Source organism: Apteryx mantelli, chromosome 2, assembly GCF_036417845.1.
Source record: "Apteryx mantelli isolate bAptMan1 chromosome 2, bAptMan1.hap1, whole genome shotgun sequence".
NCBI classification, from domain to species: domain Eukaryota; kingdom Metazoa; phylum Chordata; class Aves; order Apterygiformes; family Apterygidae; genus Apteryx; species Apteryx mantelli.
In genome coordinates this window covers 167594529-167612901 of record NC_089979.1, presented here as the reverse complement: position 1 = coordinate 167612901, position 18373 = coordinate 167594529, and the positions used below count along the sequence as shown (strand labels likewise).

The following is an 18373-nucleotide window of genomic DNA, read 5'->3' as shown; positions in this document are numbered from 1 at the left end:
TACAGCTGTTGCTAGCACATGCTCTATCGCCTGTCTATATATACTCTGTGTAAGCTCTAATAAAGGGAGAATGACCATACTCATATTGAGACTCATCGTTACTCCGGGCCCGTCCCCCCACTCCGACATCTGGTAGCAGAGGATGGTTTACTTCCGTGACTACCGATAAGAGCTCCGAGACTGCGGTAAGCAGCGAGAGGACGGGAGTGGGGATTGTACGGCTGAGAGGAGTGCTGGTTGTACGCCGCTAGCCAACCAGACACTGGTCTTCGGGGTCGCTCCCCGCCTCTCAGGAAGCAGCAATGGAGGCTGATGCTGCTGCCACCTTGCTCGCCGGGATACTCTCTAAGAGAGGGATTGACGCCCCGGAAAAGCAGTTGCACCGATTGATTAAGCTAGGGCAAAAATGGGGTCATTTTTCCGACACCCATATGCTATTTTCCGTATCGGAATGGCGAGATTTCGGAGAGACAATGTGGCAGAAGACGATTGGGGGAGGCGAGAAGGAGGAGAGGGCAATAAGAGCTGTTTGCGCACTTTGGAACACCGTACTAGAGACTTTAATGGCAGTGTGCCGGTCCGTCGGGGAGGCACTGCAAAGGGTGCGGGAGAACTCTGAGGGGGAGGCATCGTCAGCGCCGTCACCCGCTGCGTCCCAGAAAGCGGAGGTTTCCTCAGAGCCGGCCGGTCCGAGCTCCGAGGCGAACGCGGAAGTGCACCCGGAGGAGGCTCAAAGAGGGGCGGTGGCCACGCCCCTTGCTGACCTCATAGACTCGGGCGGGAAGGAGTGCCGACCCCCTCCTAGCGCTCCTCCCCCGCCGCTGCCTAGCAACAGTCCCCTGTACCCACCGTTGCCGCTGCCTGTGCCACCTCAGCGGCCGCCTCTACCCTCCTTCAACGAGACCACCCGCTCACGCCAGACTCCATCAGAGCACCCCCCACTGCTTTCGTCCAGCGAGTCTTCGGGGGACAACACGCCTGGCACCAGAAATAAAGTACCGCCGTCACCAGGAGAAACCGTAAGAGTGCTACAGGAGCTATCGGAACGCCTGAAAAAAGTGGAGCTGCAGGCGCAAGAGAAAGAGGGAGGAGTACCTCCCTGCTTAATGAATCCCCTCGCCGGACCTCCAAGGGAGTCCCGCTGGAGTGGTATTATCAAGGACGCTATAATAGAAGGACAATGGAAGCCTGTTGCGGGGTCCGAGGGCCCCACAGCACTGGCGTTCCCCGTGCTACAACAGAATGGTCAGGGGAAATGGGAACCACACGACTGGAAAATTTTACAACAAGCCGCCAAGGGTTGGGAGCCTGTAAGGCTCCGGCGGGGGCGACGCCTGGACTCCCAGCAGGAACAGATACACAAACACAAGGCACACTAAGGTCAATGCTGAGCGTTTATTACCTCTGCGTCTGAGCGGGGGTTCCCCAGCGATTTCCCGATCGAGGCAATAAAGGAGCGGGAGAGTCCCTGGCACCGCTGAGCGTCGGTCCATGGCGAAGAACACCGGGGGGGCACTATACGTGGTTTTGTGTACTACACACATGCGCAGTGGGCACATTGAGCTCATCGCTAATCTCGAGTCAAAGCCCAGGTGCACACCACACTGGCATAGGCCCAGCTACATGGCTATGGGTCAACATGTCCTGTTGATGCTCCTTTTCCCACGGAACGGTCTGGCTAGCTTCCATCGCCTATCTCCTCGACATTCTTCCGCACTTTCCCATACACATGCATATTTGGCCCTGTGATAAATTAATACCTAATGTAGATATAAGTGTATGTATTTATTCGTGTCCACACAATTCCTCAAAGCACTGTGTGTCCGTATTTTGTTTCAGCACTTGCAACTTTCATAAATAAAGAGAAAACTGGAGGAATTATCAGAGTCATCACTGGAAAACAGGCTGAATTTGTTTCTGAGACCTCTGAAGCCAACATCATGGTTAAGTGGTACAAAGATGGCAAAGAAATCACAGCAAGCAAGAAATTCACTTTGGAAGATAAGGGCAAACTGCATAAGCTTGTGGCTTCAGCTGTGGCGAAAGAAGATGAGGGAAGATACACCTGCAAAACTGGAGATGACACTCTTATTTTTGATTTAAAAGTCTCAGGTAAGTTCATGATCAAAATTTGGGATCAGGTTGTATTACACACTCAGGACTTGGCTCATTATACCTGTTACTTCTTAGATTACCAGTTTTTGGGGCCAGGATTGCATAGTACTATTTCAGAGGCTCTAACCCTATTCAAATCCACAATGCAGGCAAATAATATAACCATGCTGTTATGTATTCAGGTCAGCTCAAGGCTTTACTAGGGTTGGATTCATGACTCAAACCACCTCACTTGTTGGACAGGCTGAGAGCCATGTCTGGCCTGTATTCTTTCAGTTTAACAATTGCTCCACCATTTACGCTGTCTTTGAACCTCCTGACTGAAGTGGTACTAAAGTCTTACCGTGAAAGTCCTGTGTCCTCCTTTGACAAGCTTAACTTCTGATGCAGACAGTCAAGCACCTCCTGTTATTCCTAAAGGACACTGTGATCTCTGAGACAGCTACGTATGCTCCCTTAGGTACTGCAAGTGAAGCCATTAGCTGATGGCACGTGCCCATCAGCATAAAGCACGTGTAAAGCACGTGCCTATCAGGTCAAGTCCAAAAGGGAAATGCCTGCCACTGATGTATTCCAGTGCAGGACAGAGCCGGAGTATAAGATGGCACAAGAAATTCTTTGAAATGCAGTATCTGTGAAATTCAGCTGATTCAATTTGCGTAGCCTGGTGGGAACCGCTCCTCTAAAAGTAGTGTTCTGGCTTACGTTTTCAGCCTAATTTTTACCAAGTCTCAAGATACACATTGAAACACCAGTGAAACTTTCTCACAGTGTGTCTACGTGCTGCAATGCAATACAATTTAAGAGAAGTAACGGTTGAGTGTCATGCAAAGCTACGTGCTTGTGACCTGTACATCCATATTACTATGATGCTCTCCATAGATTAATTAGAAACTCAGCAGGGCTGATTGATCTAGCAAAGCACTGGACTTGAGGGATTGCTAGAGGGTGTACTGAGCTAGAGGAATTGCTTCCAGTTTCCAGCTGTTGTTTGCTCAAGTATTCACGTTGCATCATGCCTCCAGTTCTCTTTGGTTGAGAATCCAATACTTTGCAATTTCACTTTGGGTGTAATTCATAGTCCTTGACTTTACTTATTGGAAAATTGCTCTAAAATAGTCAGCTAGGATCCATCTGAACTGGTTGATGCAGAGTAAAGGTACCCCCAGAGGACAATGTTTATGATCTGATGAGAGGTATTTAGGACAGATTAAAAAATATATATATTTTCTGGAACTGCCTTTACACATCAAGTGTAGAAGGAGTTTGCATGATTACCTGAAACAGGGTACCTAAATTTTTGATGGCTGAATGTAGGTTCAGTGGATCCCCCCTATAGCTCCCATTACAACACATCACGTGGTTCAGACAAATAAAATCAATATCTGCAAAATATCTGTGAATCCCTGTGAACTTCTTGGTGAACAGGGGCTGAACTACAGCCTGTTAACAACACTAGCTAGGACAACTTCCACCTTGTTTCATATTTCACCACAAAAAGTTTCCAGAGTGCTGATAAGAAGCACTGCACAATCAAGGAAGGAAATTAGGGCAGGGAAGTAATCTGCCTTTTATGGTAATGAGTTATCCCATTAATCTTGAACAGCAGGACTCTGGAGGGACTATCCTTCCTTGGTAATCTAATTTTTTAAAATAGATTGCTCCTAGTGATTACAATTTTTAATGAAATATTTGTTCCCTGATGCCACATGCCTGGCATGGGTGCAGCATACCAGTTGTCCTTGGGATACTTCTTAGCGACTGAAAACAACAGTTGCTGCAAAAAGAGATGCAATACTAAGCTAAGGTTGCTTATAACTGATAGCCTTCAGCTTGCTCTTCAGGCAAGCGCTGGTGTGGTGGAGTCAAGGGTATGAAATACCTGACATGCTCATCAGATACTGCTCGTTAGTGAGTGGCAAGGTGTGTTGGATACACTTTCTCACATTTCACAGACAAAGTACCTGTCTCCGCTTAGTTGCCTTCGCTTCTACCTTGAGAAATACATTGGCAAAAAATTAAATGGATAAAAGTGCTGTATCGTTGCTGCATACATGATGCATGCTGTTTGTGTGTGCATATGCACAGCTCATATATATGAGCGCCAGCCTATGCAGCCAGCAGGATGTGAGCTGAGGTATCAAAGCAGGAATCTCTACCGCTGGAGCTAAATGAGTTGTGAGCAGTTGCGAGTTCTCTGCTGTGAGGATCAGTTTCAGCAGGCAGATGTGACTCACATATTACTTGGTCCTCTTGAAAGTGGAGAATGTCTTATCAATGAGATTACCCACATGTACCCTGATCTGGTCTGGGGAAGAATTTATCCAGTGGGACAGGTCATGTGAACGAGGGGTTGCAGATATGGGCTCCGAAATACGTAAAAGAAGGTTTTTCGTCACTTTTAACAAGCTTCTCAGAGACTTCTTAGATCTTCTCAAAACTGTCTGTGGACTCGAACGTCAACACATGTTCCCTAAAGCTTGCTTGAAATCAGAAACAGTGAGCGGTGATTAAAGTGTCAGTAACCTGAATGCATCTCAGCTTGATTTGAAAGAGCCGGGAAGCGGGACAGAGGAACGAGACTGAGCTGTTACTGAGAGCAGTTGTCTAAAGATGAGAGAAGGAGCTTGTAGCATCTGTCAGAAAGTTGGGGCATCAACATTTATGTTTGTGATGACACAGGAGCTGTGAAATAAAGCAGAGAGACTTCACCTGTGAGGCTTTATGATCTCGTGATGTTGGGCCAGATTCTGCTCATGGCTATGTGTAGATACGGTTCTGTTAGTAGAAACCACCTTGTCTATGCTCTGTAGCAGCATGCATGCCTGATTCCCAGACAGGAGGCAAGAAATGACCGCACATTAGTTAGGTGGATTTTGGTTATGACTACAGATAGGAATAGATCCACATCTATCTAGAAGCTATTCTCTTCTGACATAGGGCTAAGTATTAATGTCACAGTGTGCACCTGGTAGGCTGATAGCTTGTCAGGGTAGACAGGAGCAGGGTATCAGGAAGTCCACTTGCACTGTAGCTAATCACCACTTCAGAAGAATGAAAATACAATTACAAGCATTTTCCAATTCCGTGTATTTGACCAAAGCGTATTGAGTGTTATTTGTATGAAATTACATGTCGAGGACTGATTCTCCTGCCATTTTACTCATGGAAACAGTCACACTGAATGCGGTGAGGTTTATCATTGTTAATAAAGTATTCTCATATATATATATATATATATATATGTGTGTGTGTGTGTGAGAGAGGGATACACACACATATATATGATAGAATAGTTTATTCATATGTATACATATATTAAAGGCCCTAAAGAGACTATGAGCGTGAATTTCTGTATCCCAGACTTCTTTTTTATCAAGGCTTGAGGCAGCTTTTTTGCCTGGATTCATCCATACCCAGCTCCCAAACAGGAAACCAACAGATACCAACTCTCTGGATGATTTAGAACTTGGAGAGTGAGTTTCCTAGTGCAGACACCTCTGCTGTAACTTGGAGAGGATTTTTCTGGCTGGTAACCGTAGTTCGTTGTCATCATCACGCTCAGTGACATCATCACGCTCAGCGTCATCGATGACACACTGTCACAATTATGTTGCAACAGCACCTCCCCGCCACCCGTGCCTATATACATTTACTCCTCCGGCGCTGAGCAGTCAGCACGGTGATGTGACTAGCAGAGGAGTAACATCTTTCTTAGCCTTGTGCTGAGTAAGGCTGAGTAAGCCTGAGTCAAAGCAGAAGATGTTTTCTGCTTTGTTTCTTCTTCTTATTATTATTTTCTTACTTCTTTCAGAGGAACCTAGGAAATTTGTAAACAAGCCCCAAGCGACTCTAGAACTAATAGTCAGTGCTTATGAGAACCTTGAGCTGCTATGTGAGGTGTCAGCAGCAAATAGAGCTGTGGTATGGAAGAAGAACCAAACTGAGATTAAGCAGGACCAGAAATTAGTAGTCACCTCTCAGGGAACACAGTGTAAGCTCACGATCTTGAACGTGACTCAGCAGGACCAAGGGAGCTATAGCTGTGAAACAGAGGATGAAAAACTAACATTCCAAGTCAAAGTCAGAGGTGAGAAAATGTTAGAAATGGCAAAGATAAAGGAATGCGCCGTTTTGGATAGCACCTTACCTTCAGGGGGTCATTTCACCGCCTCTCTGGGGTGAAATATTTCAGCTGTAGTTACTTGATTTTCAGCCAAGTGTCATACCAACATGTGTTTGCTTTTTTTTTTTATACACACATTTTTTTTCTTTCATGACTAACTGCAACTGCAGCAAATGGTGGGCATGGAGGCTAATGTCTGCACCTCTCGCAATCACCTGATGTGTCTGCAGAAGCACTCCTGCAGAACTACAGTGAAAGGCCATAGCAGCGATAGAGGGGTAGATAAAAAGGGAGGGGGAGGTGAAGAACTCTGGAGGGGGAATCACTGAATTTGAGTGACCCAAATAGGTAGAGGGGACAGCTGGACTATCAATGAAGAATTTTGTTTAGACATAAATTAAAATCTGATAGAGCACAAGTGGTAGATTCTGCAATTAGCAGAGAGAGATTGAACCTCGGAAACAGGTTGGGTCTGGTACATGGGAGAGCCATCTGAAGCATGGTCCTTGAGTAGCCTGGTACTTGAGGTCATAAACACATTGAACAGTTACAGACATGTTCAACTGGATTTGGGTTGAATTTAACAGCCTTTCATCCAACTCTTCCCCAAACATTTCTTTCATCAGAAGCTGTCACTGGATATGGAACTGTAGTTTTCAAGCCATGATAAGTGGTCCAACGCTGGTCTACTGAGTGATATTTACGCAGCAGCATTTAGAGGAACCTTATTTCGTTGTGTGTGTACTGAGAAAGTTGGGGAGTTGATAGGGGTGTACTGTCCTAAAAATTTTGAAATAGCTGCGCTAGATGTATCCGTGGCCTGTCGAATCCAAAGGTGATGACTGTTCATTGCGAGTACTGTGTTTGTAATGACCAGTAGTGCGTCCAAAAATGCTTCTTTGTATTTTCATTATTCTCTTTAAACAACTTGATTTGGAGTCAGAGGATTTAGGCCTTTCACTCTGACTACAGTGGAGTTTCCTTTTGTCTCAGTATATTTTTTGCAAGATGTTCAGAGGTGCGGTAAACTTTATCTTAGGCTCCAGATGGCTATGGGCATGTCAGATACGTTCTGAGTGGTCATTTCTGAATTGGCTGATAAGAAGGGCTTTTTGTTTGTTTTATTCAAAGTAATAATACTGTGCTGCCTTTGTTTGTAGGCCAGATGCCTCCCTGTAAACTTTACAGTTCTTGTCTCCAATTCTGACGGAACAGGGAATCTGTTCTCTCTTCTGCTTTCCTATGGCATCAGGCACACTGGGAGCCTAATCCTGGCAGAGGTCTGGCACTTTATCAGCTATGTAGAGGAGCAACGGCACTGGGAATCTATTGACTTTCCTGCTTGCCCGCATGCTAGAGACCTGAAGTCCTTGCAGGACGTAGCTCACGTTCTGTTCTCTTGTAAAGGTTGCAGTCTTTACTGCTCTCTTAGTGCCTTGGGGCATCCTGCTCTCCTCGGTCTTCTGTGAGCAATATGCAATTATGCATAATGCTTTGCTGCTCCCCGTAGCATATGCTATAAACCATCAGCTGTTAGGTGTCCCCACGCTGTGCACTATAGACAGACTGTGAGTTGGGGACCTCAGGCTGTTTCTCCTGAGTTGCACAGCTCATGCTTTTGGCTCTGGAAATTGCCAGCTTCAATGCAGGATGGATAACAGCAAGGATAGGCTTGAGAGACGTCATTCAGAGAAAACGCAAAATGGGCATTAATAGAAAGAGCACGGCACGGTTTGGAGGGAGCTAGGTTCACGCTCAGCTGTTGATGCCAACTTGTCCATTAGTCCAGAGGTGTAGGGGAATTCAGGGTTGTTAGATTTGAATTTCTCTATCTGAGGGCTATTCTTAGCTGTCTGCCTCAGAAACCAAAGGTTTTCAGTTCTCTTTCAAACTGGATGACTTCATGGCTGCGCAGGGTAATGTAACACCTTTCCCCCTCTGTCGTAAGCGGAGAGTGCTTGCCTAGCTACAGTTGCTGTATTTCTCATGTGTACGACTGTAACATGACATGCGAGTCCCGCAGCTCATTGGAAAATGATCTAGTGTGAAAATCAAGAGGGATTATGAGTACTCTTTGAGTGGCTGGCTCCTTCATGCAGAAATCCTCATCTTACCAGGTTATCCCAAAGTGCTGTGGCTTTCCGAATCTTAATTTATCCTGTTACCATTGCACTCGGAGAGCTTTTCAGAGCTCCTGTGCTCCAGTGTTCCACTGGTAGCACAAAACCTTCCCTTTTAAAGGACAGCTTGAAGGTTAGATGCTCAGTATTGAGTGCTGGGGGTAGCTACTGGCCCTTTGATTTAATGTAGGAAGAAGTGAATGCTGCACACCTTGTGGGCTGAATTAAATATGTGGCTGAAAGAGCTGATTCTGCAAGCTCATTATCTTGAACGTTCACTGCATGCAGTGAATTGCTTTTAAAATCCTTATATGAAGCGGGCCAAAGCTCTGGGGCTTGAAATCCTTTTTTCTCAGTGTTAGTGGAACTTCGTTAACCACTCCCACCTAAGACTTGGAAGTGTCATCTGCAGTGAATACTTGCTTAGCTTGAAAATAGATTTCTGAGGCAAATTAATGATTAGTGGCAGTCATTTGAAGGCAGTCGTTGTTATCTTTGAGATCAGTTTGAATCCAGAAGAACTACTAATCACAAGTCAGACTGATTAAGCTGATTAAAAGATTTAGTCGCATTTTCTCTCATTATAAAAATGTTTAATATTAAAGGAGGAGAATGCAGAACACAAGCAAGTAGCCTATCTGGAATATTCCTGCCCTGCTAATCTGTCATTTTAAACACAACACCCATTTACGCAGACTGATTTGGAACTCATTTGGTTAGTGTGCCATACATGTTCGTGGTCCAATTTGTAGACTGAGGCTGAAATGTTAATATTTTTGCAGCCAGTTTTGCATGCAAACCATGGTGTGCGCTTGAGGTCTTTTAGATGTCTGAATGCTGCTTGAATCTACAAGTCAGCTGAAATGTCCCTTTGGGGAGTTTCACATCACCCACCACAGGCCACGTACTCTTGCCTGTTAATGAGCAAGCCTTGTGGTCTCCAACAGTCCTCCTACGGTCAATGCCAACAGAGGAACTCCTCCGGTTCAGAGCACGTAAGCTGGCTTCCTGCTGCGGCATGCTCCCTGCAGGACCCGTCCCTCTCTGCGGACGGTGCGATATTGTCAGTAAGCCTATGGCGTGGATCCCGGGGTTGCATGTACTGCCGTGGTCAGCAGCATAGGAACTTGACCTGAACTTACCCCACTCCTTACCCTCCCAGGCAGCTGCTGCCACTCAGAGTGCAGACATGATAGAGACAGCGTGCAGAGAAGTGAAAGTCATCAAGGAGAAGAAGAGGATGGTGCTAGGAGGCTGCAGAGAGTGGCTGGGGGGAGGAAGGCAGTGGCAAAGGTTATTATTGTTTTCCAGTGAGGAAGATCAACCTGATAAAAGGTCTTCAGCCTGTCAAAGTGTGTGAGAAAGGGACCGTCACCTTTGAGGTGGAGGTGTCGCACGAGGACGTGGAAGGAATCTGGCAGAAAGATGGTGTTCGGCTGAAGCCTTCCCCAAATGTCCATATTGATGTCGTGGGGAAGAAACATTCGCTGACTCTCTCTTCTGTGAACCTTGAAGATGCAGGGCTCATCTCCTTCAAGGCAGACGGCATTCATTCATCAGGGAGGCTTGATGTGACAGATACACAGACCCCAAAGTCTCAGGCTCTGATTGGTGTGGGAAGTGGGTCATTAGCCACAGTGGGATCCCTTTGGACACGTCTGCGATAACGGGTGACTACAAGATGTTTCTGAAGCTATGCACATCAGTGTGTTCTGCAACATTACCACATTTCCCTTCGTGCATTGTACCTGTTGTTTGTAATCTATTACCTGTTATAAAACCCTAAAAATTTTCTCAGTACTGAACGATCAAAAAAAAAAAAAAAAAAAAGGAAAGGTACAGGTCCTGTCTTTCATGAAGAAGCTGCTCTAGCTGTGCTTTCTTCAAGTGCCTTCTGAGGCCTCACGTTTCCGTTGGCAACTACATAACAGTCCCTCTGTTATTAACAGGATTGTTGTAATGTAATTGTCAACAGCACAACCAATGATAATGTGCTCAAAAGAACAGGATTTTGTTTTTCACTTAGAAGTTACGTTAAGCATGTAAGATAGGCTGTTATTCCTTGTGCCAGATGCTTCTAGCAAATCTAATTCCCCATTAACTGGACTTCCTTTTCTTTTTGCAGAACTGCCTGTGAAAATCAGCAAGCCTTTGTCAAGCATGAGTGTAACTGAGAAGGACAAGGTCACATTTGAGTGTGAGCTGTCCAGGCCCAATGTGGATGTTAAGTGGTTCAAGGTACAGCACTTAATGGACGGTGACATTTTCACTTCTAATGTCCCTGGAAGTCAATGAGAGCCTTTTATTTCACTTCCAAGAGACGTGGGGCTGAGCCTTTGCTATTTAGCTCTTAATGTGGCTCTCTTGTCCTTATATTCCTTTACTTGCACAGTTTATCTCTCTGTGGGTTATTTATTTACCAGATCATTTTGAGTGCATTTATCAGGTTAAAAGTTAAGCTCCTCTTGAATTTATAGTGAACTCCTGAACTGTTGTTGCACAGAGTGGGAGGCCTGCTGTCGACAGAAGCACAGTCTTGGGATTCACTTCACACGTAGCAGTTCTCACCCAGGATTTTTAGCCAAGTTGGGAATTGAGGTTTAGGGTGAAGCCTTGATTCCTTTTGCACCTGACAGTCTGGAGATGAGCTCAGGCATTACACGTACCTTCCTTGTAGCTCAGCTGATTCTTTGTTTGAGTGGAGATAATAGCATTTCTTCAAAGTAATGTCTTAAGGGGCTAATTGCCAACCCTGTACAGTGCCGTGAGCCTGCAAACAGGTATTTCAGATCAACCAATAATTGATGCATGTTCTCTAACCATTCGTGGTTCTTGAAAAATTTGACCATGCTTAAATTTTGGCATATGCTGAAGTTACATTAAGCACAATCCCACTAAGTCCCTTGAGACAGGTGAATTAGGCAAAGATCTGAATGCTTGCTTTGCTCAGCGCAGACATGGAATAGTTGATGGTGATTTGGTTTGGCCTTTTCCCTTCTAGGATGGGAAGCAACTTCAGCAAAGTAAAAACGTGGGGGTTATTTCCCAGGGAACTAAGAGAAGCCTTATTATTCACAAGTGCGAATATGAAGACCAAGGAACATATGTATGTGAAGCAGCTGACGACAAGACATCAGCTACGCTACAGGTTCACGGTATGTTTGACTGAATGAGGAAATGACCCCTAATGCAATATTCGGCTTCACAGCAAGAAATGCTTCATGGGCAGTTTGTGCATTTCTCTGTTACTCATTCTGAGTAACGTTCTCTTCCTAGTGCGAAAATATTGACAGAACTGTCGTGTGCTTGTTTTATCCCTGGATGAGTGTTTTTGGAAGAGATGCTAACGGAGTTTTACATTTGTCCTGTGTTCTACTCTCTGGTTTTAAGTTGTTTCTAGATTGGCAAGTTAACAAATAATAGACGGCCTGGCACAAAGCAGGGATCCGAGGGCTGGCATGCACACAGTTTGGTTCAGCTTCTGCCGCTGTCACACCTGAGTAGGAACTGGACAAGCTCTGGGTATGATCTCAAGATCTGCCCCAGTTTTTATGCTGTAAATGCTAAGGTAGAGTAGGAAAGTGTCACGATTTCTTACTGCATCTCTGCTTTATGCTCAAGACACTTTTCCCTCTGTGTACTGTGCTGTGCAGCTGTTTAGGCACCAGATGGATTTTCTCACCAGCCTCTGAAGCGCCAGAGACAAGCCAGTGCTGAAGGCCAGTTCCTGAATGGATAGGTCTGGTATTCCCTGGCAGATGTTACTTTCCAGGGAGACATCTGAAAATATAGACCAGCTCTTTCCTATTCCTTGCTAGATGCTGTCCTCCTGTGGCCACTTGGGTACAGCGTGAGCAGTATCTTCATGAATGTCCTGTCCTGTTCCATTGCTCTGCTAAACTCCCTTTTTCTCCCTGCCTTTGTGGTTGGGATGGGTTGCTGTTTGAGTGCTGTCTGGTTTACGTCCCGTGGCTGATCCAGGGTTTATCAGGGCCTTCCTTTCCGAAAGGGGAGGGCTGCAGTAACAAACAGAGGCTGGATCGGTTCTGACACAAGTAAGTGCAGGGCTGTGGAGTTAAAGGGGATCATGCCCAGCTGAAGGCGCTCTGAAGCAAAGCATCTCATGCTGTACAACACCTGGCTGAGGTCTCTGTGGCCCTAGGAGATCCAGGTACACTGGAGAAGGTGTGAGAGGGCAGCATGCAGAGAAGGACCGAAACCATGCTGCCGAGGGCAGATAAAACCTCAAAGCGATTGCGCTAAAACATCCCGAGCTGCTTTAAGCCCCATATCCAGTTATCTGCCACTCTCTGCTCTATGAAAAGTGCAGTTGCTGTTTTTAAGAAGATAACAGAAGAGCAGCTTCAACCATCAGCCCAGCAACCAGTTCCCAGTAGTGGCCCGTGGTAGATGCCTAGGAGAAAGCATAAGGTTTGTAGTAACACCAGAGGTTGGAGGCTTGTGTTTAATTTTCCTTGGTGATTATCTTCCATGAATGTGTTTAATTTCTTTTAAAACCCATATAAGTTCTGGCATCCCCAAAATCCTGTTGCAGCAAGCTCCACTGTAGCTGGTAACTCTACCTGCAGATTCAAGGGTAAAATGTATTTACTGTGTTGCAGAGAGAAACCATCCGGGAAAGGAAGTCGGTTTAGAATAAAACACAAGTTGTTATCCCATTTTTCCAAGCAAGCGTGCAGAAGTTAAACATGCTGCACTCAGTTATGGACATGCCGCAATAAATATTTGTCACTATTTCACAGCCCGAGATATCAAGATTATTAAACCACTGGAAGACGTGGAAGTGAATGAATACGAGAGTGCCTCTTTTGTCTGTGAGATTTCACACGATGAGGTCCAAACCCAGTGGTACAAAGATGACAACAAGCTGAAGGCTGCTGACAATATTAAAATGCGTCAAGATGGTAGGGAGTAAAAGGGGGGTGTCATTTTTGAGTGGAGGGGATTGGGGTGGGTGCTGGAAAACACTGAGAAAAGAACTTTTGGTGTTGGATGCTAAGCACAAAGGGCTGACCTTCAAAATCCAGTTAAGAAGGTCCAGCAGGGAGTTGTCCTATGTTTTAGGGCTGCAGCTAAGCTGGGCTTCTGACACACTGGGAGCTTTAATGAAGGGAAATATGACATTAAATAAATAGTGTGTGCACAAGAAAATAAAAAGGCTCCTGGTCAGTCAGTTCGATCCCTCTAAGGCACAGGAATTTGTGTTTGCTGACAGTGGGAGGGGTCCCTCTGTTTCAAGTACTTTCCAGATGGTGGCAACCACAGTCAGTCCATCCTTGGTGGAGCAGAGGCTCGGTTACTCTTTGATGCGGGCTTAGAGGAAGCGGTCAGCCTCGCTGCCGTGAAAACAGGTGGTGATGCACTGAAACCAGACGGGCAGTGCTCGAGCTCGCGGCATGCCTCGGAGGATGACGTGGCTTCCTCAGAGGAGGATACATGTGCTTGTGTGTCTGTTCTCAGGAAAGACCTATTCGCTGACTTACATGCGTGTCCAAGTCGAGGACGCCGCAGAGATCAAATTTGTAGCGGAAAAGGCAGAATCTTGCGCCCACCTTACGGTGAAAGGTAATTGTACTTTTGATGACAATGGTGCTTAAACTGTCTCTTGTTACAAACTAAGCAATTTCCCTCACTTTTAATGGAAAGAAAATTGAGCATCACCTAGAGTTTTCAGGGAAAGAAGAACTCTTACCTACCTTTCTGCGTATGAAATATCAGCCTCACTGTTGGGGATTTCCTTTGGCTAAATAACACAGAATTTATTTTATCAGAAAGGAGATGGTGTTTTTCTACCTTTAGACATTAGGAGTCATATTTAAACTCTGAGGGAAAACACTGCAGTTTGTCTTTCTCTTGCATTCTCTCTTTTTTATGTTTAAATAGAATACAGCATTTTTTGTGTTTAACTTAGCATAATAAAAAGAGAGAGAACAAACACTTTTAAATTAATACACTGAAGAGCAACCCAGGAAATCTGAGATCAGTCCCTGGCTTTGCTGCAGCACTGCCGTGTAATGTTGAATAAAAGTGTCTCTGCAGCTCAGCCCTCCAAGTGGTAAAACAGAGATAACAAAGACTTCCTTTCCTGAGCTCTTTACTTACTGTGTGTTAGTTCAGGGCTTGATAAAGTGGGGATTCCTGCCATCATCCAAATAACTGATCGGAAAAGAAATATTGCTAATGAGTTTTCATTTGGCAGCCTTCAGTACAACTGCACTGACTATTGTGTATTTTTTAATTCCTTTTAGAGCTACCTGTAAAAATTGTGAGGCCTTTGCGAGATAAGATTGCTCTTGAAAAGCACCGTGGATTCCTAGAGTGCCAAGTGTCTCGTGCAAGTGCCAAAGTCAGATGGTATAAGAAGGATGTTGAAATTCACCCTGGTGACAAATATGAAATTGTCAGCGATGGTGTCTATCGGAAACTCATCATCAATGATGCAGATTATGAAGATGAGGACACGTACACTTGCGACGCCTTCGATGACAAAAGCAGTGCTCATTTCTTTGTTGAAGGTAGTAAACCATTTTTTCCCTCCAGGATACATTGGAAGAAAAATTGGTTGGTCCAGAAAGCCTTCTTCACTTACCCTAAAACAGGCACTAATTAAAAGTATTTTAATTAAGTGGTGATTTTTTTTCTGAAGTCCATTGGTATTGCTTCCTTTTAGAATTATGAGAGCAGGAACATCCTGAAAAATGAATATATAGTACCTAAGAAAAGTGATGAAATTCCTGTTCCGGAGAACTTTACCAGATGTACTGGAGAAAGTCTGTTGTTCAGAGAAATGTTGCTGTAGCTAACCAAAGACTTTCTTGTTATCAACATCTGCATTTCAGTGAACTTTCTATTCCATCTTCTAATGCCTCGTGTTTGATATCAGGATAGGAAGGTGGCATTCTGTTTTACAAATAGGACGGGGAATCAGGAGATCTGGATTCTCTGGATGCTGTGTCACAGTCTTACAGTCTGATCTGTGACCAGCCCTATATGTTTCTTTATCTAAAAATGGATGTTTTAAGGCTTATTGAGGTGATAAGTGCAGTATTCAAGTGAAGTAAAGATGATATGAGCATGCAGGATGATCATGAAAGAGTCCTTTCATGACTCCTAAATCCCCTTTTTCTCTTGTTCCCTCCTTCATCCAGAGCAATCCATTAGTATTGTAAAGGAGTTGTGTGATGAGGATGTGACTGAGCCTGAAGAAGCCAGATTTGAATGTGAGATATCCATTCCATCTGTGAAACCCCCGAAATGGTCTCTGTGTGGAGAAGTCTTGCAGGCTAGCAGAAACATTATCATGCAGCAAGAAGGCACCATCCACCGGCTGGCCCTGCTGAAAACCTCTGCTGATATGACAGGCACCATTCAGTTCTCAATTGGCAAATCAAAATCCACAGCAAACCTGCTTGTCAGAGGTAATATGTCCTAGTTTGAATTAGATCATGAGAGATCCCTCCTTCTCCCAGTCCCTGGAAAATAATTGTTCAGGCTTACTGTTTAATGTGCACGCTTCACTGCTTGGGGGCTTGGAAATGTATGTATACCTGGACGATCTGCTTAGTCCCCAGCTGGTTGTTGGACGCAATGTCGGATGCTCTAAATGAGACGACAGTGTCTCAGGAAGTGTCTTAGATTAGATGATGAGTTTGATGTGCTTGGTTTTCAAATCTCTTGAGCTAAGACTAGTTGAGTCACAATAAGATACCATAAAATTAAAGACAAAAGAAGTGCCTCAGGTAGCAGGGAATTGACTTTTGAGACTTTTGGTTGTTGTTTTTTATAATATTCTAAATTGTAGCATTAAAAAATATAGAATTTGTAAGTTTATTAATACCTCTAAAATCAAATCACCGTAAAATCAAGGAAGAAATACCTTAAAGAGTTTGCTCCTTAAAGGGAGCAATCATAATTCAGTTGAGTGCTATCTTTTTGTTCCTTGCTCTATTATTTCTAATTTTTACTCACTAAAAGTGGTTTCCGCTTTTTTTATTATTATTATTATTATTAACTATACCAAAGTATTCAGAGCAGATTAAATTTGCCAGGAGAGTTTCTTTTGTCCCATTTCTGAACTAGAAATGTTTGATAGCACATTTACTGAATCCATTTTGTCATTGATTTGATCTGAGACAAAGCTTAAAGTCTTTCTGTCTTCTGCTGTCACCGTGGTAAATATCTCCAGTCACCTCCTGTAGTTCTTGTTTTGATTTTAATTCATTCCTATTTGAATAAAATCCTCAATTAGAGAGAAGCTGAATAAACACAGAACGAGAACTTGACCATGCATTTGATAGTTAATATACAGTATTTTCTTATAGAAGTATCATCAGCAGCATTCCCTATAGATTATCATGTCCCTGTAGCTTCAAACTGGCCTCTCAGCAAATCAGCCCTGTGACAGGAACTTGTAGCATCATCTGAACGGTCCCAAAACAGTGGCCTTTGTATTAATTGACATGAAATAGAGATTTGAAACTTTTCTTCAGCTTGCCCTCATCCGTTCTTCTTTTCCAACCCTGCTTTGCAGATTGCAATATACAGATCACCAGGAAGATGGAAGATAAGATAGTTTTGGAACGTCGTTCAGTCATCCTATCATGTGACTTCAAGCCTTCTCCAAAGGTTGTGAAATGGTTCAAGGGCCAAACAGCCATTGAGCCCTCTGAGAAGTACAAAATCAAGCGGGAGAAGCATTCAGCAGAGCTCAAGATTCTCAAGGTGAAGCCTGAGGATGCTGGTGTGTACATGTGCAGGGCGGGAAACGCAGAGACCGAAGCCATGCTGACCGTTGAAGGTACGAGCAGTTTGCAGCAAGCAGGCTGGCCTGTTGCATGTCCTTTCTGATTTAGTATTTCGCTCTACGTTTCTCTTCTTGAATTGTGGTCGATTCCCACAGTTCTCTTCTAATTTTATATGAATGTAATGTTTTAAGTGCACTGACTATTTCTGATGTGCACTGTGCTGATATTCCAAGATCCTGAAGTCCAGCACTTACCTGTCAAAGGGATTATGCGCGTGGAAAGGCAGTATTTGGGAGAGGTTTTGGCAGTAGACAGAAGTTCAGGCATCTTTCTCAAGACTTTATTTATTAGTCTCAAGGCTTTCTTTTTCTCAAGATTCTTTCTCAAGACTTTATTTTCCATTTCATGCTAGGAACTAGTACACTCTGGTAATTCTAGCTAAAAATGTTCTTTTTTTTTTTTTTTTTGAGCTGCTATAGGCCTCTGGTTTTGATGCAAATGCTTGTGGTTTTCATTCAGACCACTGTAGTCATTCGCTGACCACAGTGGTATCTTTTATCACCGCTATATGTTTATTAATCCTAATGGTGTTCTGCCTCATCCTGGTATGGCAGTATTGTTTAGCCAGTTTTTGACCTCTGGAAAAGCTATAAGGAAAGATGATCATAGTGTCACTTTCCACAAGACTTGTAGGTAAGCCTCAGCATCGTTTCCAGAAGTCCATTGAGCATCTCTTGCTAATAGTTTGGCCTAGAAGAGATTCATTCAAATGACCAAATGATTTAATATTCCCAAAGCCTCCTGAGTCAGTCGGTCCTATGAAAAACAGCATTTTTTAAATAGAGTAATTGCAAAGACAAACCTGTGGCCAGTGACTGGAAAAGAAAATAATTCAGTTCTTGTTTCTCCTTAAACCTGAGCAAATTGCTTAATCTCTTTATGCTATCTACTTGTGACTGAAAACATAGTCTTCCCCTCATCCTCCGTAACTATTTCACTGGTGGCAGAGTCAGAGACAATTTAGTTATAACGTGTATATGTGCGTTCAGTGACTAGCACGCAGGGACTCGGAGCTCTGTGGGATATTTCGAGGTCACTGTAATGTTGTTAGCATTTTAGAAAGAATTATTTATTTTTAAATTAAAAAAAAAAGAACCGTTTTATGTGGAAAAGAGAATAGAGGGGGCCGGGCAGCATAGTCTTTTGTAATGGATGCTTTTTTGCTGGACTGTGAAATGTAATGAGCT

General features: G+C 44.1%; 1 protein-coding gene across 1 annotated transcript in view; it reads left to right on the top strand.

The window, feature by feature from the left end:
* The window catches only part of LOC136991342 (obscurin-like), a 148807-nt gene that overhangs the window by 12376 nt on the left and 118058 nt on the right, over positions 1-18373 (top strand). Inside the window, exons 8-15 of the mRNA XM_067292208.1 lie at positions 9673-9933; positions 10481-10599; positions 11363-11516; positions 13125-13286; positions 13843-13947; positions 14631-14897; positions 15531-15800; positions 16913-17179. Coding sequence (XP_067148309.1) covers positions 9673-9933; positions 10481-10599; positions 11363-11516; positions 13125-13286; positions 13843-13947; positions 14631-14897; positions 15531-15800; positions 16913-17179 — 1605 coding nt within the window. The remainder of the gene's footprint in view (positions 1-9672; positions 9934-10480; positions 10600-11362; positions 11517-13124; positions 13287-13842; positions 13948-14630; positions 14898-15530; positions 15801-16912; positions 17180-18373) is intronic.